Source organism: Pleurodeles waltl, chromosome 3_1 (assembly GCF_031143425.1).
Source record: "Pleurodeles waltl isolate 20211129_DDA chromosome 3_1, aPleWal1.hap1.20221129, whole genome shotgun sequence".
Classification (NCBI taxonomy): domain Eukaryota; kingdom Metazoa; phylum Chordata; class Amphibia; order Caudata; family Salamandridae; genus Pleurodeles; species Pleurodeles waltl.
The window spans coordinates 251,353,347-251,377,507 of NC_090440.1; the positions used below are offsets into that span (position 1 = coordinate 251,353,347).

Genomic DNA, 24,161 nt, shown 5'->3' on the forward strand with positions numbered 1-24,161 from the left:
ACGGTGATGGGGAATTAAATTCAATTCACGGGCACACACATTGCATTTTACTCAGTGCCTTATTAACGTACTGTTGACCTTTCCACTCTGCTTCTCAGTTTCCTTCGGATCCTGGTTCGAGCACGTGAAGGGCTGGTGGTTAAAAAGGCACGAGCTCCGTCTTCTTTACATCTTCTACGAGGATATGAAAGAGGTAAGCCTCAGCTGAATGGGCTGTGGAGATACAATCATGGTTAGAGAATCCTAATTTGAAATGAATTAATTCAAACTCTATTTAAGATTCCTATTATACTAATCCTAAATTATATCACTGTATTTTAGACGAAGCCCACTTGTAGGATTAGATCAATTCGGACGTTACTTGGAGTTATAGGTTTGTCATAAAGTATTGCACATGATAGGCAGAGACAAAGTGCACTATAATAGTTATTGTGGCGCCTTATCAGGTTAAGCAAGCATGGATGGTCTGGGTCTAAATATACTTTTATTCTCACATATTTTTTTCAATTGGTATTTATGTAACGTATTCAGGATAAACAGTGGAACTTATACCGCATCGTTCCTTCGATAAATTCAGTTTAATACCGAAGCACTTCTAATGATATGCATTTCCATTCATTTTGAAGTTTTCATGTGCTAATAGACGTGGGATTATTCTCACAGATGTTCCCTCTTGTGCATTACACTTTATGACACAGTAGATTCAGGTCAACTTGTTTAATAGCATTAAAGCCCCTCCGGGGAATAAACAGAGAGGAGAAGCATAACATATTCCAGTGATGATGTGGAGGACACCAACAGGTCATGTGATAATACTTCTGAAGAGAGATGAAATCTGAAGATACAGTCGTGTAAGGTCTTAACAGAAATTCTGTTTAGTGTCTGGATTTTGGGTGAGGGAGATATGAGCAATAACAAATACATTGTAATAATAGCTGGAACGGACCAAAACACTCATTGCTGAGAGGCAAAGATGGAGCTGGTCCATAATTCTAGCTTTTGGTGTTTCTGCAGGAAGGTACTTTGCAGACTGGCCGTTTTAGACATTATTTGTCGACAATGCATATGTTTTTACTACATTAAAACTGTGAAGGGCACTGATACAAATAGTGCCTGAGTCTGAGATGTGATAGTTACATCATGGCATGTGCATCCCTCTTTAAAAATATCATCTTAAATTCTTCTTTAGGCATCTTGATAGTTGATCAACATCTTGTATTGCTTTGTCAACAGATGTAGTTTTATTCATTTACATCTGAAAATCGTCTTCTCAGGATCTAGAGAGAGAAGTCCGTAAATTGCTGACGTTCCTGGAGAAGGACATGGATGAGGGGGTTCTGAAGAAGATTGTTCATCATGCCTCTTTCGAAGTAATGAGAGACAATCCAATGACCAACTATAAGACATTACCAAATGAGCTCTTTGATCAAGATGTTTCACCCTTCATGCGAAAAGGTATGGAACGTTTATAGCCATTGCAATGTATGCATTGAATTATGTGTGTAATTGAGTAGTGGGAAATGACGCTGTAGTTGTCCCTAGGCCTACAGGAGATGACTTGCATACTTAGGGTTCCCTCCTCCCTACTGAAAAGAATTTTCACCGAAAGTGCTCTAGACAGCTGACAATGTCCTGAATGTAGTTTAAGCAAGGCATGCACTTTGGCGTCTCTTAAGTTGCATAATTGTAGGTTGGAATGTTTTAGCATAGAGAACCACACTCTTCCTTGACCAAAGTTTTTCATTGTATTTCATTGATTTTGTAATGATAAAGTTCGACCCGGGTCTGCAAGACCCACAGGTGATGGGCTACAGCTAGGCCCTTTGGTTATTTGGTTATTGCTGACAGTAATCCACCAGCTTTATTTTATTTAAATAAACTGTTTTTCGTCTGCAAATTGAGGAACCGTAGACCCAATTATTTTCAAGTACAATAGGGCCAAACATGTTTATATCTGTCCGTAAAAACCGAACAGGGGAATAAGGAGGTATTTTGGCTTATCGGAAGCAGTGGTGGTTCCTGTTATTGGGCTCAGGGGCTACATCCCCTTTGTTTTCCGACCTATTCGCTTTTTTGTTATGCCAATAGTGAATAATAGATTATTATTCACTCTTGGTATATATAAAAAAAAATGCTGAGCTCCTTCTATCCAGCAAGTACAAAGACGCCATCGCCAGCCACCAGGGGGAGATCAATCCAGGGCTGGGGAAATTCTGTCCCTGGCCTTGTGGCCCTGGCACGCCTCAGAGCCACCCCTATATGTGATGTTCTGAGGCATCACAGATAAAGGTTTAAGCCCTGCACGCCTGTGGCTACACGCCAATCAACCTGTGACCCAACCCTTTACCAACTTGTCACAGAGTTTGAAAGGGGTGTGTTGAACAAGTAGCGACTGAAATCTGGTACTTGCGACTGATTGCGCAGCTCCGAGGATTCACTGACTCCTAGAAGCAGATGTCCAAATGGGACCTGCACAGGAAATAAGGTAAGCTAAAGAAAACTTTTTAAATGTTGTCTGCGTGTGGTTGCGAGTGTTTTTCTTTGTATGAGTGTGTCTGTGAGACAGTGTCTGTTTGTTGGATCATTCCGGTGCGTGTGAGTGAAAGTGAGATTCTGTGAATGCGGAAATCGGAGTCCGTTAGAATGAATGAATGATACAGTGAGTATGACTAAGAATCTACGCCATTCAATGGGGTCGAGGGGTGGGAGGCTTACCTAATTAAATCTGACAGGAAGTGGACGCCAGGTCTGTGCGGCAGCAGCAGGTGAGTTTGACAGGTAACAATGCCTTCTGAATTCGCATTCCAGCTCTGTGACAGCTGCTTCTCTGCCATGCGCTGACATTTCAGAGGATAACTCAGTGAATTAATGCCACTGACGATGGTCACCAACTGTAAGACATAAACTTCTTCTTACCATCCTTCTGAAGTCGATGCAATGAGGACCACTGAAGTGGGTGACAGTAACTCTTATTTTCTTCATGACTACCAGAATGTATGATTGCGGCCGCCAGAACTTCAAGAAATACAGTTAAACGTTAAGTGTCGTGACGCAAAAGGTTTTAAATGCAGAGTGGGGTGAACACTTTGTCCTCGGAGGTCTCCTATTGTGAGACTATCTGTGAACTCTTTCATAGCACCCCAGTCTTTACAGCGTTGCTTGCTTAGTTCATGGTTCTTCGGGAGTGGGTGTATATAGTGAAGGACCCACAGAATTCCAACTCCCAAAGGCTGTCTACCTCTAAACATTACCCTCTCATCTTTGCTAACTGTTGTGCACCCTTGATGGTACCTTCCAAAGTTCAGGGTCATCACTCAGTGGGTCTGAATTACCTCGCTATTCTCGAATGGAGGGGGTGGATATCTTCACTTTAGCACCTGTGTACATTCTACGTTAACAGGTGCACGTTTAGCGCTGTAGTGACTATCAGTGTTATGCTATCTTTACATTAGATTAGGTTGCATTATGTGTGCTTTGTAAAAAGTGTTTATTCACTGCTTGGAAGTCGTCTGTGACTGCATGTGGAAGTGGCACTCTCTACAGAGTATGTGTTTGCACGTATGACGTGACCAGGTCACTGGTGTGCACATCATTATTAGAAAGGGTGAATGGGATATGGAGGCATGTCTCCTGTTTGCGCTTGTTGCCCACGTCCCCGGGGGGTGCATGTCATTGTTGGGAAGGGTGAGTTCAGAGTAAAACTGATTGAGCGAAATGAGTGAGTCTAAGTTAGGCTGACTGAGAATGAGGGAGACTGAGAAAGAGTGAGACTGCGTTAGAGTCAGAATGAGACTGAGTGAATCAGAGTGATAGTTAGTGTGTGAAACTGACATTGAATGAGTCCAATGAAGTGAATGAGTGAGACTGAGTATGAGTGAATGATACTGTGGCTGTACCACCATTTTGTTTGGATAGAGCAGGAGATACAATGTTCCTTTTAGGATTGCCTTTGTGTGGTTATTAATTGTTGCCATCGCCCTTGCACAACACAGTCAACGCCTTTCAAATTCCCTTTATTATGGGTTATCCTCAGGACCAAGATTGATTTCTAGACCAATGCCGATAATTAATAAGACTAGAAAGGCACTCCAAAAAGGAAGATTGGATGCCTTGCTCTAGCCAAACAAAATGGTGGAACAACCCCTCTAAATGCATATGAAAAAGGAGTGCACTCAAAAATAGACCAGAAAAGGACAACACCATTAATTTCCTGAATTAATGACTGGTATAATATAATTGTGTTTTTAGTACTGTGTTTTAGCATTGGTTTAATGTATGATATATAATTTATGCCCCTTGTTTTCTGAGTTTGTGGGCTTAAAATATCGTCAAAAGTGTGATGTTTGCCTTAGGAATATAGAAAGTGTATAAATGTGTTTTTTACAATAACTAAAGGTTTAACTGAATAACTGTAAGGTCAAGAACATTAAAAACGTGATTTCCAAGTGACCCAACCTTGCTGAATAAATAGGCCCAACCCCCCAATTCAGTACTTTTAGAAAATTGTCATTTTCCTTCCTTAGCCATTTAGTGACTGCAGCCTGTCTGCGGCCACATGACTGGGTGTAGCTGACAGTTGAGGTTTGTGTATTCCTCATAGACAGCTACACACATAAACTGTAGACTTCGTACTTGTATAGCGCACTACTCATCCATTAGGGTCTCAAGGGGCTGTATACATACCACTGTGGAACCTCTCCTGGCTTTTCCCTGTGAGGTGCCCACTCCTGGGCAACCTCCAAGGTGAAGCCAGGCATCCCAGCGCTGTTGGGGCCATTGTGGAGATTAAGCAAGCTATTGCCCAGAGTTACAGAGTGGGACCCATGAATTAGATTAGGCACCGATGCGAGAATTATCGGGTCTGAGGAAATTAAGCCCAAGACCTGCCGAGGCAGGAATTGAACCTTGGTCCCGGGCCAGATTTCTGCATCAGGGTCTGTCGCTCTAACCATTGAGCCACACTTCTCCACTACATAGGGGCCTTCAGCGTGCCTGAATGGCCCCTGCTGGTATGGTCCCACTTACACTTGAATATGCTGTATCCTGCCTCATTACAGAGGGCTGCATAACCCCTGTAGTTAGTCTGCAGCCAGGCCAGTGTAGGCAGGGTTCCTAGAGACCTCAGAGGGAACCCTCTAGAAGCTTGCCCCCTATTTCGAAGGCCCAGCTGTTTATAAATACTGGACCTCAGAAACTACCACTTCATTTCACTTCTGGACCTGTGAATATTCTGCCAGGAAGAAGCGCTGCTGTGCTACTGAAGGACTGACACTCTGGTGGTCTTCTGCTTTGCTGCAGCCTTGCTGTGCTGCCGCTTTTCTGTGCTTGCCTGCTGCCTCCCTGCTGTCCTACCTGCCTGCTGCCCTCCTGCCTCTGTGAGAACGATTGAGCCTGCATCTCTTGGACCTAGAACCCCGAAGTGACTCCAAGGGCTAGTTGCTTGTCCTCCTGACTTGAGCCTCAGGGCCAGAGGGCTCCAACAACCTTGCACCTACACCTGGACTCTGCCATCTGTGAGTCTACTCTGCCAAGTGGTGCCACCCCAGTCCTGGACCCTTGGAAGTGGGCCTAAAGTACTCCGCCATTCTCTGTGGATCCAGCAGAACCTCTGCTGCACAGTGCAGCCCTGAGCAGAACAAACAAAATTCTTCTGCTGCATGGATTGGACCCACCACAACAACCTGCATTGATGCTGAGGCCCTCGTCGCCTTTAGAACTGCCACTGAGCAACGCATCCTTGGCAAAGGCCCTCACAAGTCTCATCATATTGCCAGCCTCGACAATGATGCCAGACTTTACATTGCAGCCTCGCAGCTCCTCGGAACCGATGCATCACCCCAACTGCAGACCGTATCTTCAACGCAAGACTTTGGAGCAAGCCCGGTTGACTGGATCCTTGACGGAGGCACAGACCCTCCCATTGCAGCCTCACTACATCTCGGAACTTAGGTATCACTTTGATTTTACTGATTGGGTTTGTTTTCATTTTGGTCTTATTTTGTTTATTACATTTAGTTCTATTTTCCTAACTTGGTGTGGGATCCTTTTTGTGTGGTGTTTTCACTGTATCACTAATTGAAGTGTTGCACAAATACTTTGCACCTTGCTGCTAAGTTAAACCTGACTGCTCTGTGCCAAGATACTAAGGGCTTTGCTTATGCCTTACCCTGAGTAGTAGTATTTGCAGTTCCCAGGTGTAGATCACTCACGAGGCATAGGGCATGACCACAAGAAATGTGCTGCATTAACTGTCCACAGTGGGTGACCATGTGCACTGTTATGCACTGCATCCACAGTTTCATGGTAAGTTGTGAACTCTATATGTAGAAACAGGATCTGCACATACAACATGTATTCTTTTTGGTTCATACTGGGAAATATCATAGGGGTAGGCCACTATGTAATGTGATTATCCGAGTCTTGTCTGCAGTAGATCTTGTCTTTTAGGTACTACATAGAGGGTATTGATGTCCTCTGAGCAGCCTTGTTTGAACAGGGTCATTCAGTTATTACATATCCCAAATGAAATCTAATGAAAAAAAATATTTTAGATTTTATTGCATATTTTGCAATGCAGTTGTGCATATGCTGTAGTACTTTAACATGCCTTGCATACTGTGTGAGTTCCATTACATTCTTTGTTTGACCTATTTTTTGCAAACCTATTGATCATCATATATTTACTACTTTTAATACATGATGGAGAAATATAATTTGGTATATACCCACCATTCATCTTAAGAATCATCCAGCTGTACAAAATAAGAAGACTTATGTGCTGTATATCTTCTGTCGTAGCCACAGGCTTCCCATTTGGCCTGGAATATAGTTATGTTACAATGTATTGTGTTTAGAGTGATTCCTACCATCAACTAGTATTTTTATCCTTTCCTATGTGTATGAAGTGGCGAAAGAGAGGGAAGATGGAGTAGCGACCTAAAGGACAAACAGAGCTGTGACATTTTACATTAGTTTGGGTGTCTCTCATTTATTCATATCCTCCGCCTCTTCTCCTTAACTTTGTAAACTTATGTTAAATGAGCACATACCGATCATAATAGACATCTTCAAGAGGAATCAAGGTGGCATATCATCATGTTATGTTATGTTTATTTGTAAATTATACTACTGCCTGCAGTGGTATCATGGCCCTGAGCAAGTGCATATGCCTGGCCCTGCCTAAGGTAAGTTGTTTAATTGGAAAGCCAGGTCTTCAGCTTTGGAGTAGAAGATCGCTCCTTGGTTTATGAGCAATCTAAGGGCATTTTAGTATGGGGGGAGAGTAGGAGTCCTGCGAAATGTAAATGTCTGTGTAGTTGGTAGAAGGAAATGCAACAGTTCACATAAGTGGGTCCAAAGTTGTGAATTGCCTTGAATTTGTGTGTAAGGAGTTGAAATGAGCACCAGGGGAGCTCCCTGAGGTGTGTTGTGATGTGAGTTCAGTGTGGAAGGTGAAGGATCAGTCTGGCTGCCGAGTTTTGGATGATTTGTAGTCTTCGGGTGAGCTGCTTGGTGATCCCGGCATAAACAGTGTTTATGTATCTCTGCTTGCTGGTAAATAGGACATGAGTGATGGTTTTTCTGATGTTGCTTGGGAGCTGTGAGAAATTGGGTTGTTGGTTGAAGGGGTGTGAGTCCTTCTCCAGCAATAGCCTAATCTTCAGAGTGAACCACAAAGAGTCACTAAATCAACCTGTGCTTAACCCTCAGGTAGCTCTGGACAAAAGCAGTCAGGCATACGTTAGGGGCAAAGTTTAAAGTGTAATGCAGCACACAAACAGTAATGAAGTGAAAACACAACACAAGAAAAAATCACACATCAATTCAGAAAAATAGAGTTAAATGTAATACATTATTTGACACCAAAGCAGCAAAAATCCAATCAGTAGAAGCAGATACATGCAAAGAATTAAGTTAAGTATAGCACCTAAAAGTACAAAGCACCACTCGTGGTTATCATTTTGTGTGAGACGGGGGAAAGACACAAGTTCAGGATGACAATAATAGAGCGTGGGCCGGATACAAGTATAAGTTTAGTCTAACTGAAAAAGTTACCTTCTCAAATTCCAGCTCAAAGAGTCCAGTTCACGGTGGAAGAAGCCCCGAAGAGCAGGGAGAGTTGTAGATAGTCCTCACTGTAGCATGAAGAGCAAACTGGCATTGTGGACGGTTGTCGCTGTGGTGTAAAGATCCTGTTGGGTGTCACAGATGGATGCTGCTGGATCTTTGCATTGGCAGTTACCGTGGGCTGTCAATGCTGTAACACAAAGTGCAGATCTTGGCGGCGGGCATGGGGGGTACAGGTTGTAGAGTTGGTTCTCTTATAAAATATATCGGAGGTTACCAATGTATAGGAAGAGGACTATATCTCCCTGCCAGGCCCAAATAATAACCAATACCACACTGCACATAAAGCTTCCAACACTTTGCTGGTGGCTGCAGAGTGACAGCATGGGGCTGCGATCGTCATGGGTGGGAGCCAGGGATGTGTGTCTGTAGCCTGTTGAGCTTATTCTGGCGTGTGTACAAAGAAGGAGGTCTGGTAGACTCTGGCTTCTCTGACGCTGTGTGACCCCTAGTACTTGGTGGATTCACCTCTAGACCTCCTTTACAATCTGAGCAGTAGGCATTCTATAACCTACTACGCTAGTACTTTTAGTTTCCCCCTACAGCTTTAACAACACCTGAGTAGCACCTACAAACCCATGGCAAGGTAATCTGTATAACAGTACTGGGTTGGTGGATGGAGGAGGGGCAGTTGCTAAGAGGAGTTTAAGTGTTTTCTGACTTCCTGGGCCAGGCCAAGAAGCTTTGCTATTCGTTCTGACAACGGCTGTGAGATTTTTGTGGTATCACGAATTAGATGTTGTTATGTGCTTCAGCTGCATGGTATACACTGGTGAGGGTGAGCAGGAGAGCTATTGAGCCCTTGTTGCTCTAGGGGAGAGAAAGCATCAGACATCCTGGGTGCACTGCTCATCTAATTTGGGCGCTGGATGAAAGATAGCTTCAATATTAGTTTGGACTCATGTAGATTTTGACTGTGATGAAGAGCTAATAGGTCCTATCAGGTGGTGTAGGTGGCATCATTGTGACAGTCCATGGCGATAGTAGCTAGTCTCTGAGGCATCCACAACTTAAGCTTTACGTCCGCGTTAGGTGCTGCCAAAGTAATGTCAGTTAACAGAGCACAGGCAGCGAGGTGGCAGTCCTTACATACTACTGAAAGGTAAAAAGCTATGAGAGGTTTGCACCCACACCCAGACTGAATTTCTTGTACCTGTTATTCCAGGGATAATTTATCTTTCTTCAGATACTGCTCAGAGAAAAACTCTCAACACTCATTTATCCATTTTCCACCAAGATAGTGAGATCTAGTTTCTAGTTAGTCGGGGTGGGGAAGCGATATGAAAACTTCACAGTTTTTGAACATTCATCCTTTGAATTACAAAACCCAGTCCGAACTTCCATGTTACTATAGGTATTTTATGAACCACATGTGGTCAGTTGAACTGTGAGTTCTGATAGAGATTTCTAGCCGTAGATTCAGCACCTTTCGAATATTCCCCAGGTATCAAACTGGATCAAGAAACTCTGCAGCAGTACCTCTGTGGATCGGAAGGTAGTGCCATGCTGATCAGTACTGTTCCACTCTGGAAATGGAGTGAGGAGTCTATATAGGCACCACTTCTGTGCATTTCTTTCAGTTCCTTTCATTTACACACCATCAGACTCAGATCAGAAGCTACCTCTCATTTCTTTGAGACCCTTACCTCAATCAAAAAATTGTTTTTCAGTGTGCCAGGGAAATGTCACTCCCCAAAGTGCCAAGTTTTAAGCCCTATAAGGACTGTCACAAACAAATGTCTGTGACACAGCCTCATCAGATTTGCCTGTGGGGCCTCAGGTTGAGCCACAACTCCAAAGCAGACAGTGATTGCAAGATGATGAACCGGAAGCCCATTAGCAATTGCGAGGCAAAACTCTGCTTCGCCAAGCATCGGAAGACGCCATGGCAGGACTGGTCCAAGTCGAATGTTCAGTCCTAGATCCAGTAGTTTCATGAGAGGTTCCAGATGTCATTCTTCATCTTGATCAAAGTTTTATGGGAGATAAAGAAAAAACACAAGAAATCTAAGCAGGAATAAGCCCTTTCTCCCACTCCCTCTCCTCTGAAAAGGCTCAAGGGAGGTGCCATACATTTCGATCTCGCTATCTAAGTTGTTCAATTTGGGTCTATTCCACACATGGTGCTTGGGTCATCTGTTCCTATTCAGATCAAGGAGATCTGAGAGGCAGTGCTCTTACTCTTTGGATCCTTGCCAACTCCCTCTGGCATTCCTGTGGGCCCCACGAAGCCGAGAGACACCCCTCGGAATTGTACCACCCCCAGGTTCACCCTGGGTGCCAGCTAAACCCTTTGAACCTCTTATGGGGCCACCTCAGGCTACATTCTCAACTCCACCTACCTCACCATGGTCCACACCGGTTCCTGGTACTTCAACATCAATGCCAACTCCATCAGTGCTGGAAGGTAAGACCCCAATTGTCCTCACTGATGCTGAGTTGGTGCAGATGCAGCTCAATCTTGACTGGGACCATGTTAAGACACTTTAGGAGCCCCACTTCCTCCGCTAGATCTGCCTCCATGAAGATGAACGCACACCCTTAATTTCTTAGTCAGCACTTATTTGGACAGTGATTATGATATGGGTGACAAGAGTGGCCACCCTATCAAGAGACAAATTGGTATATTGTCCTGCAGAAAGCCAGTGGCCTTCATCCCATCCCTGAGTCAGGGCTCCTGTCAATCCCTGGTCCTGCCACTGAGGAGGGTGCTATTTATGTCATGATAATGCATAGGGCAGCAAAAGACCTTGACCTCAGACTCCATACCTGAGATGTCAGGACCATTGTGTTTTATTATACTCCTTCAGCCAGGTCAGATATTTACTGATCCCCGCTTGCCTTTAAGGAAGTCCTTATGGATAGTTTATTAGGGTCATAGGCTTAACCTTGCCCGGTCCCCCAGTCAACCACCAGATTGCACAACACCACCCCCACCTTCGGTGACCCTACATTTCTGTCTCGGCACTCCTCTCCTGCATGCCAGGTGGTGCACATGTCTGCAAGTACGATTAACCATAACATGTTCCCTACTTCCCCCTTCCCTGATCGAGAGTCAAAATGGGTGGAGAGGTTTGAGAATGAGTCTTCTTGTCCATCAGCCTTTAATTTCGATCAGTGAATGCCAGCTGCCTGTTAGGGCACTATTTCCACACCCTTTGGGATTCTGTGGCTGAAGTCCTTCCAGGGGTTCATGAAAATCTTCTCCATGCCCTTGCCCAAGCAATTTAGGATGGTTGTGACGCAGGAAAGTTCACAGTTCATTGTTGCTTGGACACCACTGATTCCATTACCAGGCCACTGGCAACATTTGCTGTCATGCTTGGCTGCAGTCCAACGTTTTCAGGCGCTGTTAATTCGTCCCTCATGGACATGCCATTCAGTGTGACTCTCATACTCCTTTTGCTGTGGAGGCACCCCATAGTGGCGGAAAATCCAATCTCCACAAGACACCAAGGCCCTCATTCTGACCTTGGCGGGCGGCGGAGGCCGCCCGCCAAAGTCCCGCCGTCAGGTTACCGTTCCGCGGTCGAAAGACCGCGGCGGTAATTCTGACTTTCCCGCTGGGCTGGCGGGCGGTCTCCTTCAGACCGCCAGCCAGCCCAGCGGGAAAGAGGCTTCCACGATGAAGCCGGCTCGGAATCGAGCCGGCGGAGTGGAAGCTGTGCGACGGGTGCAGTTGCACCCGTCGCGTATTTCACTGTCTGCGCAGCAGACAGTGAAATACATTTAGGGGCCCTCTTACGGGGGCCCCTGCAATGCCCATGCCAGTGGCATGGGCACTGCAGGGGCCCCCAGGGGCCCCGCGACCCCCCCTACCGCCATCCGGATCTCGGCGGTCCGACCGCCGGGATCTGGATGGCGGTAGGGGGGGTCAGAATCCCCGCGGCGGTGCAGCAAGCTGCGCCGCCGCGGAGGATTCAATGGGGCCGCGGTACACTGGCGGGACCCCGCCAGTGGTGCCGGTCCGACCGCGGCTTTACCGCCGCGGTCGGAATCCCCATTGAAGCACCGCCGGCTTGTCGGCGGTGCTCCCGCGGTCCTCCGCCCTGGCGGTCAAAGACCGCCAGGGTCAGAATGAGGGCCCAAGTACTTTCATGGTTGAGGCCTTGGTGCCCACCACCACTGCAGTCAATGTTGAGGGCCACCCAGCCCACCACTTCCCCTGAAGCCCCAGCTGCCATACCCCTTAGCTTGCCCTTAGCAGAGCACAGCCACCCAGTGAGAGACAAGATCCAATTTTTCTTGCCTGGTTGACACGCCAGAACATCAGACACATAGGTCCTGCAAATTAGTCGGCAGGGCTATGCCCTACCCTTGCTTTCTACACTGCTGCACTTTCCACCGCCCTTCCAACGACTGATGGAGGGCCATCTCTCTGTTTTGCATCAGGAAGTGCAAGCCCTTTGGTGAGCAGGTTATTGAGATAGTATCTGTGCCAGAAGTAGGTTGTTATTCCCGCTATTTTCTGGTGCCCCAAAACAATTTAGGCCATTGTCCTACTTTAGACCTGCACACTCTCAACATCTTTTGTCTGGAAGGAGGAAGTCAAAATGCTCACAGTGGCCTAGGATCTGTCTGCCTTGGACTTTGGAGACTGGATGGTGGCATTGGACCTGCAAGGTAACTATTGCCCTATACCCATCCTACTGCTACCTGCAGTTTCTGAGCATTTTCAGTTTGTGGTGCTTCCCTTTGGTGTCACCACTGCCCCTTGGGTGTTCACGAACGTGATGGAAGTGGTGATATCACACCTTTGGAGTTCAGGGGTGCCCGTCTTCCCCTACCTCAACGTCTGGCTGTTGAAGGTGGTCTCATCTCAGGCAATTATCAAGCACCTCCAAACTGCAGGAAACCTCTTCTTATCTTTGAAGTTCACAATGAGTGTGCCAAAGTTACACCTGAGTCCTTCTCAAATGCTGTGTTTCAGCAATTCTGGACACCTTTTGGTTTTCTGTTCAAAAGGGAGTCCAGGACATTCGAGCTATGATCCTGATTTTTCAGCCTCATTACTGAATTGCAGTGAGGTTTAATCTAAGTCTGATGGGACTGATGGTCTCTTGCTCCTTGCTAATCAAGCATGCTGGGTGGCATATGTGGGCTCTGCAGTGGCATCTGAAATCTCAGTGGCCCCAACATCTAGGGGTTTTTGTTTGTCCATGTTCAGATTTCAAAGGAGAAGGCAGAACAGCTGCAGTAGTAGTTACTGGAAAAAAAAACGCACCTAAAGAGGGGTGAGAGGAAGAGATTCCTTGTCCAGCCTCCTAACCTTTATATCACGAACAGTGGGTGAGGGCAATTTCTAATAGCTGAGCTGTTCCTGATGTGGGGTAGAATCTACTCTGCTGTGGTAGGGGTTTCACTGCGGTTTCTTGTCCTGTTTGTGGTATGTAGTGGTTACTGGACCACAATTGGGTCAGTGGCTGACTCCTCTCCTTCCCCACCCACAGTTGATTATGGTGACTGATGCAATGCTTCTCAGTTGAGGTGGCCATCTGCAAGAGGTGGAGATCATAGACCCCTGGTTTTCGGTTTTATATCTTGTCTTCTGGAGCTGAGGGCCATCCACTTGGCATTGAACTCTTTCCTTCCATTCATGAAGGGGAGGTTGGTAGAGGTGCTCATGGACAGCACCACTGCTATGTGGTATTCAAACAAGCAGGGAGGGTTGGAGTCAGGAACCCTATGCCAGGAGACCCTGCATCTCTAGAAATGACAGGACCACAGCAGAATTTTCCTGGTGGTTGATCGTTGCATGCCAAAGCAGATGAGCTCAGGTGTCAGGCCTATTGGATCATAAGTGCCAGAAGGTGGTGCAAGGTCTCATCTGAAAATGGGGAAAACCTTGGCTTGATCTGCTTGCCAGCACTGAGAATGACCGATGTCATCACTTTTACACGTTCGAGTTTCCAAGGAGTCTCTTGCTCGAGATACATTCTGCCTCGAGTATGCCTTTCCACTGACACTACTCCTGCCCCAAGTTCTCAAGAAGATCAGACCACCCTGGCCCAAGTCATCCAAGTGGCTCTGGATTTGGCATGGAAAGGGTGGCAACCAGTACTCCTGGCTTTGAGCATTTGTCCTCCAGTCAGGCTGCTTTCCAGAAGGACTTGCTGCGGCCGGATTCTGCAACTGGAACCTCACAATCTCCACCTTTATTCATGGAGATTGAGCGGTGACAGCTTAAAATCCCCATCCTACAAAGTTGGCTGATGTCATTTTGGCAGCCAGGCATTCCTTGAAAAACTGTGCTTGTCATTGAGATAAGTTTGTGGCTTGGTGCTGTACTGAGCAGAAATACTCACTCCAGGCAAGGTTATCTGATGTTTTGTTATTTGTTTTATACTTCCCCCATCAAGGCTTTGCTCTGGGCACAGTTCAGCTATTTCTGCTTTTTGTGGTGGCTGGATCAGTCCTCTTGTTTAAGCCTCTAGTTGTTTCCCACTTTTTGAAAGGTTCACAACATTTGTTTCCGCCCTCTCTTTGTCAGGCATGCCACAGTGAGACCTCAACTTAGTCCTTAGGTTTCTTATGTGCACTCCCTTCTAGCTTCTCTACAGCTGCTCCTTTGAGCTTCTCACACTCAAAACAGTGTTCCTCATCGTCATAACATCGGTACAGCATGGGAGAGAGCTTCAAACTCTATGGGCCTGATTCTAACTTTGGAGGACAGTGTTAAACCGTCCCAAAAGTGGCGGATATACCACCTACCGTATTACGAGTCCATTATATCCTATGGAACTCGTAATACGGTAGGTGGTATATCCGCCACTTTTGGGACGGTTTAACACCGTCCTCCAAAGTTAGAATCAGGCCCTATGTGTCAACTCGCCATACACTACCTTCTTCCTAGACAACCTGGTTTTGCAGACATGAGCATCTTTCTTGTCTGTCTGCAGTTTTGAAGCCATTCCACGTCAGTCAGAACTTTGCCTTGCGGTGTTCTGTACTCCACTTCATCCCTCTAAGGAGGAAGAGATGCCATTGTTTATACCCCAAGAGAGCGCTATGCATTTACATCAATCATACTGGACGGATGATCAGCTCTTTGTGGGGGTCTCTGGAGCTCAAAAAAGGCAAGGATGTGCAGAAGAGAAACATCATCTGCTGGAACATGCTCTGTACTAATATCTGCTACGCATTGGCTAAAAAGCAAACCCGAAAGGACTGTACACTCATTCTACCAGGTGATAAGCTGCTACCTCCGCATGCGAAGTCCCCGTCATGGACATTTGCCAGGCGGCTATTTGAGCTTACCTCAATAAATTCACGAAGCACTATTGTCTGGATGGTCAAGGTTTGCTCAGATGTGCATTTAGCCTGCTCAGTCCTACAGGAATCTCCTTTTGGAGTCTATCCATAGACTCACCTCTTCATGGGTATTGTTTTGGTATCTATTCAAAGCTGAGGAATCTGCAGCTAGAATTCTCTATTAGAAGAGGTAGTCACTTACCTTTGGTAATGCTGTGGCCACTGATGCCTGAGGACTATTCAAAAGGTTAGAAGTTTACAAATAGAAAGAGTCTCTACCAGAACGAGCATTACAGAAGGCCACATTTATATTACTCCAACCTTTCTTATCAGAGAATGTCTAAATCTACTGTGGATTGGTGTTAAATCAATGAGTTTGCCTCAACGCTTGCCTCACTGTTTCTCAGGAGATTAGACCAGTTCATTCAAAACTGTTCTTCTGATAGACCAATCATGGAGTAGTAATTGCCATCGTTGTTCCATCTTTTTAGTACATTAACTTTTTCAGTGTCCACTGTCTTCAACAACTATCTGTAAATCATACAGCAGCACTATGTTCGCTACTGGGCCTACACTGTTGTGTTCTCTGTCAGAGTGCAATCTGCAGGTGGCCTTTGGGGGCAGATAATGACATTTCCAGAATGTGCTTTACTGTCTAACATAGTAAGCACATATACATATGTGTATGCGTTCTGTCCAATCCAGTAGGTGATATAATAATGAGTTGTTTATATTTCTATGTTACATGTGTTTATTTATTGGAATTGTCTTTATTGACTTGCCTTAATCTACAGCACAGCTCTGGTTGTTCACTGTATTGTATTCTCTCTTGAAGATTCCCTGCCCAGTATTCTACTTAAACTCCCCTCCTGTGTAGTAAGTAGCTAACAGTTCAGGCACTAGTGTCCACATAGGTAAACCATGAAGTTGGGTTACATATTCCAAAGTGTCACCAGAGGGTACTTTTAGTAACCAGTTTCCAAATACACAAACTCAGGGCATTCAGCCTTTGTTGGGCCCCAATACCCTAGAGTGGAAAGCTTGTCAGGGTCTCCTGTGACATGTCAGATCTGTGAGAAGAGTATGGAGTCAGCAGCAGTACATGCTAGTGTTGGAACTGCAAAAATAGTTACAGAAATTGTGTGGCTGCAGTATTACACAAGAAACAGGGAAACCGTTAAGACACATAGGTGCCATATTTATGCTATTGTTGTCATCTTAGAGCCAGCATAGATTGACCGACATTGGTGGTTACTCTAAACATATGCTTCAAGAAGGTACTGGTCATTGTCACAATAATAGAGCCATGATAACCAATGAATTTGAAATAAAAACCTTGTTCACCTACGCTCTTGCTCCACTCTAAAAAAATATGGGACAGAAAGATGCAAAATGATCTTCCATAACTGTTTTGTCTGTCTTTACAGGGGTTAGTGGAGACTGGAAAAACCACTTCAGCGTTGCCCTGAATGAGAGATTTGATGAAGATTATGGAGAAAAAATGAAAGGGAGCTTGATGTCGTTCTGAATGGAGATCTGAGGAGTACTTAGCCACATAGATATGCAAATCAACTGTTGCTGTGTGCCTGTATTGATCATGGCTTTTGGGGCATTGTCAGAAGAAGTTTGCCTTGATATCACTGGCTAGCCAGTCATATAGGATGACAGTAATCAAAAAGAATAAATATCTGGAGTCTATTCATAGAAGTATGGAAATGGGTTCATTAGCCTCATATGAGTTTCTATTTAGCCCATCCCACCTCTGCAATCTCAAATTCATTTTGTATTTGCCACGTTTACACCAGCAGTCTCACCTGAGATATCAAGAATGCAATGAGCATGAGTTGTGAATTATCACCTCTTTTTTTTTGTCATTGTAAATCAAATAATTGTACATCAAAGAATTGAATTGTGTTGAAAGAATACTGTAAGAAGGTTGCTGCTGTTATTGTCCCTTAACTGTGAATTTACACTTATATCTACACATAATCTAATTTTTTGCACAGATACTAATAAGTGATATGAGCACATATTTCATTGGACACGTCTTGTGACCACTAATGTTAACTGCAAAAAATTATCTTTGTTTAAATGTTTTGTATTAAATTAGTGTTTCTAAGACAATGGAGGAAAATGCTTGCTGGGACTGAGAGGGGACAAATGAAGAGGTTCAAATAGCAAATGCTGATGTATACAAATATGCCAATTATGGAAGATAAACATTGATTTTGTTATGTTTAGTTCAATTCCATCTGTTTCTGAATTAATATCTTAGTAGTAATTGTGTAAATCAACCATCAATCACATCTGTGTGTTGTTCTTCTTAAATCTAGATATTGGGTTTCAAAATAACTCTATATATTGGTGGCAGTTTTTACAAGCAATTCATAATTGCGCACCTTTCAAATGTGTCATACCTTAATAGATAATGCTATGGTATGTGAAGGGTTTGCACCCCAATTATAATTCCTTCATTTAGTGGGATATGAGTGCCATGAAAATGGTGTAAGTACAGATTCAAAAATGTGACCTCTTTTGACAGTTTGGTATGCTGAAACATTCTTCCTACCTACTAAGTTTATCACTCCATTGTAAAGATTCAGTTTTTTTCCTATGTGGTCCTTTCATTTTGATACAAAAGGTGTTAGTCAACAATCAAAAAATGGATAGGTATGGTTTCTTGGCATACACATTCTTAAACATATGTTTAGTTCTTTGATTGCTTCATGCAAATATCATAATCAAGCTAATGAAATACAAGCTGAGGCATATCATTATTATCCATTATAAACAATCAGAGCTTCTAGAACATTAATGATTTCCTGTTATGTTTTATTTGGAAGAAATAGCTGAAAGAGCATTTTGCTGCTTAGTATTGTTTATTTCAACAATTGTTAACATGTCTCTACAAATGTGCCTGATTTAAATATTGGTGGACGAGTTATCCATCACAACAGTGACGGATCTCCAGTCCCCTGAAATCTAAATCCCATAGGATATAATGGTATTTAGATTTCAGCGGACGGGGAATCCATCACCGTTGTGACAGAGTAACTAATTCACTAATATCTAAATAAGGCCTAAGTGTTGTGAAAGTGAATGAGGGAAACTAGAGGGAGAGAGGAGATCTTCGTGTCAGCGCTATCAGCAAAGGACAGGCACTGCTTCAGCACCCACTTTAACCAAAGGATGCTGTGATGTGGCAAGTGACCTTCATCGGGTGCCTGAGTAGCTGTGTTTTGTCTATGATGCACACATGCTCTAGGGCAGAAATAACAGGGTTACTATTTCAACAGTACAATAGTCCTGCTGTTCTGAACAAGGTATGAGAGAGTATATGAAACTCAAGATAAGCTTGTTATTTACCAATCTGCAGGAACTAGCATAGTGGCTAGAAGTAGGAAACAAGAATGTTACTGGTAGAAATACAATAACCATGTTATAATATGTATTTCTGTTCACAGTGTTGATTAATTTTTCTTTGCTTTCTTGTTTATTTTCTGCTGGACTTGCCGCCAAACGTGGGGTTTGATACGGGAGGCAGGCATCTGCATTTGCTGGAGTGCCCTGAGGCACTGTACTGGCAGGCCTGAGCCTTTGAGGCTTACTGCCAAGTGTTACAGTTCCTGCACGGGGTAGGTGTGAAGCACCTCTATCCAGTGCATGCTTTGTTTCTGGCCTCGGAGAGCACAAAGGCTCTCACCCCTTGAGGTCAGAAACCTGTCTTTTAGAGGCAGGTTGGCAAAGACTGGTCATCCTTACACTAAAGGGTTGGTTAAAATACAGGGGGCATCTCTAAGATGCCCTCTGGGTGCATTGTACAATAAATCTACACTGGCATCAGTGTGGACTAATTGTGCTGAGATGTTTGATATCAAACTTCACAACCTTCAGTGAAGCCATCATAGAGCTGTGGAGTTCGTGATGACAAACTCCCAGTCATTGTACTTAATATGGCCACACTGCACTTAAAATGTCTACGAATGGACTGAGACACTATAGGGGCATATTGCTCATGGAGCGATGCCCTCACCTGTGGTATAGTGCACCCTGGCTTAGGACTGTAAGGCCTGCTAGAGGGGTGACTTACCTATGCCGCAGGCAGTGGTTGGTGGGCATGGCATCCTGATAGGTATGCCATATCAACTTTACATTTTTCTCCCCACCAGTACACACAAGTTGCAATAACAATGCGCATGTGTTTGGTGAGGGGTCCCTTAGGGTGACACAATGCATGCTGCAGCCCTGATGGACCCTCCCTGGTCACAGGGCTCTTGGTACCACTTGTACCTTTTACAAAGGGCTTATCTGTGTGGCAGGGGTGTGCGAGTTGTGAAAACAATGGTACAGTTTTAGTGAATGAACACTGGTGCTGGGGCTTGGTTATCAGGATCCCAGCACACTCAAGTCAGCATCAATATCAGGCAAAAGGTGGGGGGGTTAACCATGCCAAAAGGGGCACTTTTTTACAGTCCCCAATTCAAATAATAATTCAGTTGGGGTCCTCAGTTTCCAGTAATGACTAAATGGGGGTCGTCAGAAGTAAAAATGTTACAAACCACTGACAAAGAACAAGGAAGTCATCGTATAATAATACATCATTGAAATATGAGTAGTATATACCTACAAATGTCACACTAAGAAACTTTGATAAATGTTAAAAAAACCTCTATATTAGTATATGATCGTAGCATATTGAGAACACATTCACACAACCAACTATGAGCTCATGTAATCCCTCATCGAAACAGGATTTTTCTCTGAAAAAATATTTCTCTCTTGCACCCTTATCAAACCAAGGGGGTCATTCTGACCTTGGCGGACGGCGGAGGCCGTCCGCCAAGGTACCGCCGCTGAATGACCGCACCGCGGTCAAAAGACCGCGGCGGCCATTCAGACATTTCCTCTGGGCCGGCGGGCGCTCTCCAAAAGAGCGCCCGCCGGCCCAGAGGAAATGCCCCTGCAACGAGGACGCCGGCTCAGAATTGAGCCGGCGTAGTTGCAGGGGTGCGACGGGTGCAGTTGCACCCGTCGCGTATTTCAGTGTCTGCTTAGCAGACACTGAAATACTTTGCGGGGCCCTCTTACGGGGGCCCCTGCAGTGCCCATGCCATGGGCATGGGCACTGCAGGGGCCCCCAGGGGCCCCGCGGCACCCCCTACTGCCATCCTGTTCCTGGCGGGAGACCTGCCAGGAACAGGATGGCGGTAGGGGGTGTCAGAATCCCCATGGCTGCGGAGCGCGCTCCGCAGCCATGGAGGATTCACAAGGGCAGTGGTAAACCGGCGGGAGACCGCCGGTTTACCCTTTCTGGCCGCGGCTGAACCGCAGAGGTCAGAATGCCCTCGGGAGCACCGCCAGCCTGTTGGCGGTGCTCCCGTGGTCGGTGACCCTGGCGGTCACCGGCCGCCAGGGTCAGAATGACCCCCCAAGTCTCAAATCATAAACTCCACATCCACCAGATTGAACCAGCCTAGACATGCTCTAGATATCCGAATCGGCCACTACCATATTTCTTTTCACCTCAGCAATCAGTTACGGCTCCGAGATACTCAACACACCATTCCTCAAAAATCCAGTTTTTTTCCCACAAAAAATGTATCTCCTACTCTCCAGCACACATCTTTCACTTGATTACTCTTGCCAAACCACCTTTTGTATTTCTTCCATTTTTCCACAATGTTTTATGATGGTGAACTTCTCAACTGGCAAACACCAGTCACTGTATTAGGCACGATATGGTGAGTCCACACACAGAAACTCAATGAGAGATTAATTTTCTGCAACACCCTTTGTACACAGCTATTGAGCTTCTATAATTTTTTTCCTTCAATTGAATACAAGAATTCTTGCAATAAGTAGTGGCTAATTCCTCAGGCAATTTCTCATATCAGCTGATACAAATTTCACTGTTGTCAGTCATAATTTTGGTTATGCCTTTACTAGTCTAATTCAGCAATCAGAAAATCTAATGCCACACACGTGACTGAGTTCACACATCTCGCTGTTGTCGACATGGAGTATCCAAGCAATATGACCTGTTTCTCTGGGGGTTGTAACTCTTTGAAAGAACAGACAAAGGCTATCCCCAATTTGCACCACAGCATTTTCGAGACTTCAACAGTAGACAAAGACACATTTCTCACCATCCTGCTCTTATCATTATGTGCAACATTACAATCAATCTTTGATAACCTTTTCTACCATTGCTCTAACTGAATTCATGCTGTTCCTTAACCAACTTGTTCATCAGACTTCCCAGAATACCACCTTCATGTTTGGCCTCACCCGGCACCACCTTTTCCATGGTCCTTTCTCACACCTACATCACAGAAACACTCTCCTAAAAATGCAATCTGCCAACTTGCTTCTCAGCCCTGGTAGATATCCCTCCCTAAAATTAAACTCTTTCACACTTTCCTTCCATCTGCCAGTCATGGGTGTAGCTTTCTCACTGATCTTTCAAGAAATATCATTTACCAGTGATCACTGGTCACTTCTAACATCAGACATTATTCTGCATAAGAAACACTAGAAAAATGTTAGCTAGCCCCTGTGCAAGCCAAAGTCACAGTGGATGACAAAGGAATATCTACATTTCGAGAAAGCTCCTTGAAGAGAAGGGAATGAGGCTCTTATTTTTGTTTTAGAGTTTTGGTAGGAGGTAGGCTTAGCTGGCAAGCAGATATGTTGGCAAAAGAATTTCCCAAAACAGGGCCTTCTGGAAAGAGGCAATGCCTCATCCACTTCTGTGCAAAGGAAATCAGCACATAAGTGTGCAGTGTGATTGTAAGATGACTCTGTGCCTCAATGAGAATGCCATTGAGATTTAGAGTTAGATATGTTCCCCGAGAACAGTCAGGCCACTGTGCATTTCAGTAACTTGGTAAAGTACCAAGGCGGTGAGAGTAGACAAAAAGCTAGGCATGGCATTTGCTCCTTCTAGTCTCGCCAGTGGAACTGCAGAAGAGGACATTGAGGGAGCCTGTTGATAACTAATATTTAGGCATCCTTGATAACAATCTGGTAAGCCATTTAGCCTGCAGCAAGATTTCTTGGAGAAACTAGATACTATGCATGAATGAATGCGTGTATGCTAGAGTGAGTGATTAGGTGTATGTCTGCAGGTGTGTGCATGTACTAGGGGGTAGGGGTGTGTGTGAGAATCGGAGGGAGGCTGGGGGAGTTTCGATGAAGGGGGGGTGGGTGATGTCTGGTGAGTGTTGGGGGGTGGGGGAGCTGCCTACCGGTGACAGGGAAGGAATTCCCTGTCACCGGTTGCGCCTACTGACATGGTTTTTGTGACATTGCTAATGCCATGAAAACCATGGTGGTAGGCAGGCTCATGATGCCACCGGCAGTACAATGCCAGCCGCCAGGCTGGAGAGTGATATCTCTGGCCCGGCGGCTAATACCGCCATGGCGGTATGAGTGGAGAATTGGCGAGTTAACTGCAGCCAACCCACCCTTCTCCTAATGTGGCGGTACCGTCAGCCTGTTGGCGCTACTACCGTCACATTAACACTCTCTTCTGGGGTCATAACACTCTCCCCCGGGGTCATTATGACCCCCTTGATCACTTGTATTGCGTAACTTATCACCTGTGGGGTCTCAAGGCACTGTTCATTCGAAAAGCCAGGCCTTGAGATCCTTCCTGAACTGCTTCAATGAGGTGGCCTGCCTGCGGTTGAGTGAGAGCTTGTTCCATGTCTGGGCTGAAAGGCAAGAGAAGAATCTGCCTCCAGCTGTGCTCTTCCTGATTCTGAGGATGGCAGTGAGGCGAGTTGGGAGTATCAGAGCTCCCTGCTGGGGCTGTAGAAAGTCAGGCGGTGGTTGAAGTAGGCTGGTCCTATGTCATGCAGTGCCTTGTAAATGTGTGTCAGTAGCTTGTAGGTGAAGCGTTTGTCGACCGGGAGCCAGTGAAGTTCTCTGAGGTGGCTGGAGATGTGGCTGTGACGGGGGATGTCCAGGATTAGTCTGGCTGTTGCGGTCTGGATTCTCTGTAGTCTTGTTTGGAGCTTCTTTGTGATGCCGGTGTAGAGTGCGTTGCCGTAGTCCAGTTTTCTGCTTACATGCGCATGGGTGACAGTTCTTTTTTCCTTGGTGTGTGTACCCACTTGAAAATCTTCCAAAGCAGGTGCAGGGTGTGGAAGCCGGACGATGAGACAGCATTGACTTGACAGATTATGGAGAACATGGAGCCCATGATGCTGACCAGGTTGCATGCATGGTCGGTGGGGGCGTCTCCTAGGGCGGTAGGCCACCAGGAGTCATCCCAGGTGGAGTGTGTGGAGCAAATTACGAGGATCTCTGTGGTGTCCGAGTTGAGTTTGAGGCGGCTGGTTTCCATCCTGGCGGCGACCGCTCTCATTCTGTCGTGGAAATTTCTCTTAGGTGTTAATGGGTCATTGGTCAAGGAGAGGATCAGTAGGGTATCCTTGGTGTAGGATACAATGTTAAGGCTATGCTGTCTGACGATTTTAGTGAGTGGGGCCATGTAGATGTTGAAGAGGGTCAAGCTTAGTGAGGATCCTTGGGGTACTCCGCAGAGTGTTTCTTAGAGTGCTGAGGTGAATGGCGGGATTCTGACACTCTGGGTTCTTCCGGTGAGGAAGGATCAAATCCATTCCAGTGCTTTACTGCAGATGCAGGCATCATGGAGTCTGGGGTGCAGAGGGTGGAGTGGGAGACTGTGTCTAATATGTCGGAGAGGTCCAGGAGGATGAGGTCAGCCATGTTTCTATGGTTCAGTATGGCGTGGATGTTGTTGGTGACTGCGAGGA

The 24,161-nt window shown here is 45.5% G+C and overlaps 1 protein-coding gene across 1 annotated transcript in view; it reads left to right on the forward strand.

The window, feature by feature from the left end:
• LOC138284002 (sulfotransferase 1B1-like) overlaps window positions 1-18,022 on the forward strand; it is a 408,412-nt gene extending 390,390 nt beyond the window's left edge. Inside the window, exons 5-7 of the mRNA XM_069222336.1 lie at window positions 99-193; window positions 1,275-1,455; window positions 16,806-18,022. Coding sequence (XP_069078437.1) covers window positions 99-193; window positions 1,275-1,455; window positions 16,806-16,906 — 377 coding nt within the window. The 3' untranslated portion in view covers window positions 16,907-18,022. The remainder of the gene's footprint in view (window positions 1-98; window positions 194-1,274; window positions 1,456-16,805) is intronic.
• The last annotated feature ends 6,139 nt before the right edge of the window (window positions 18,023-24,161 follow it).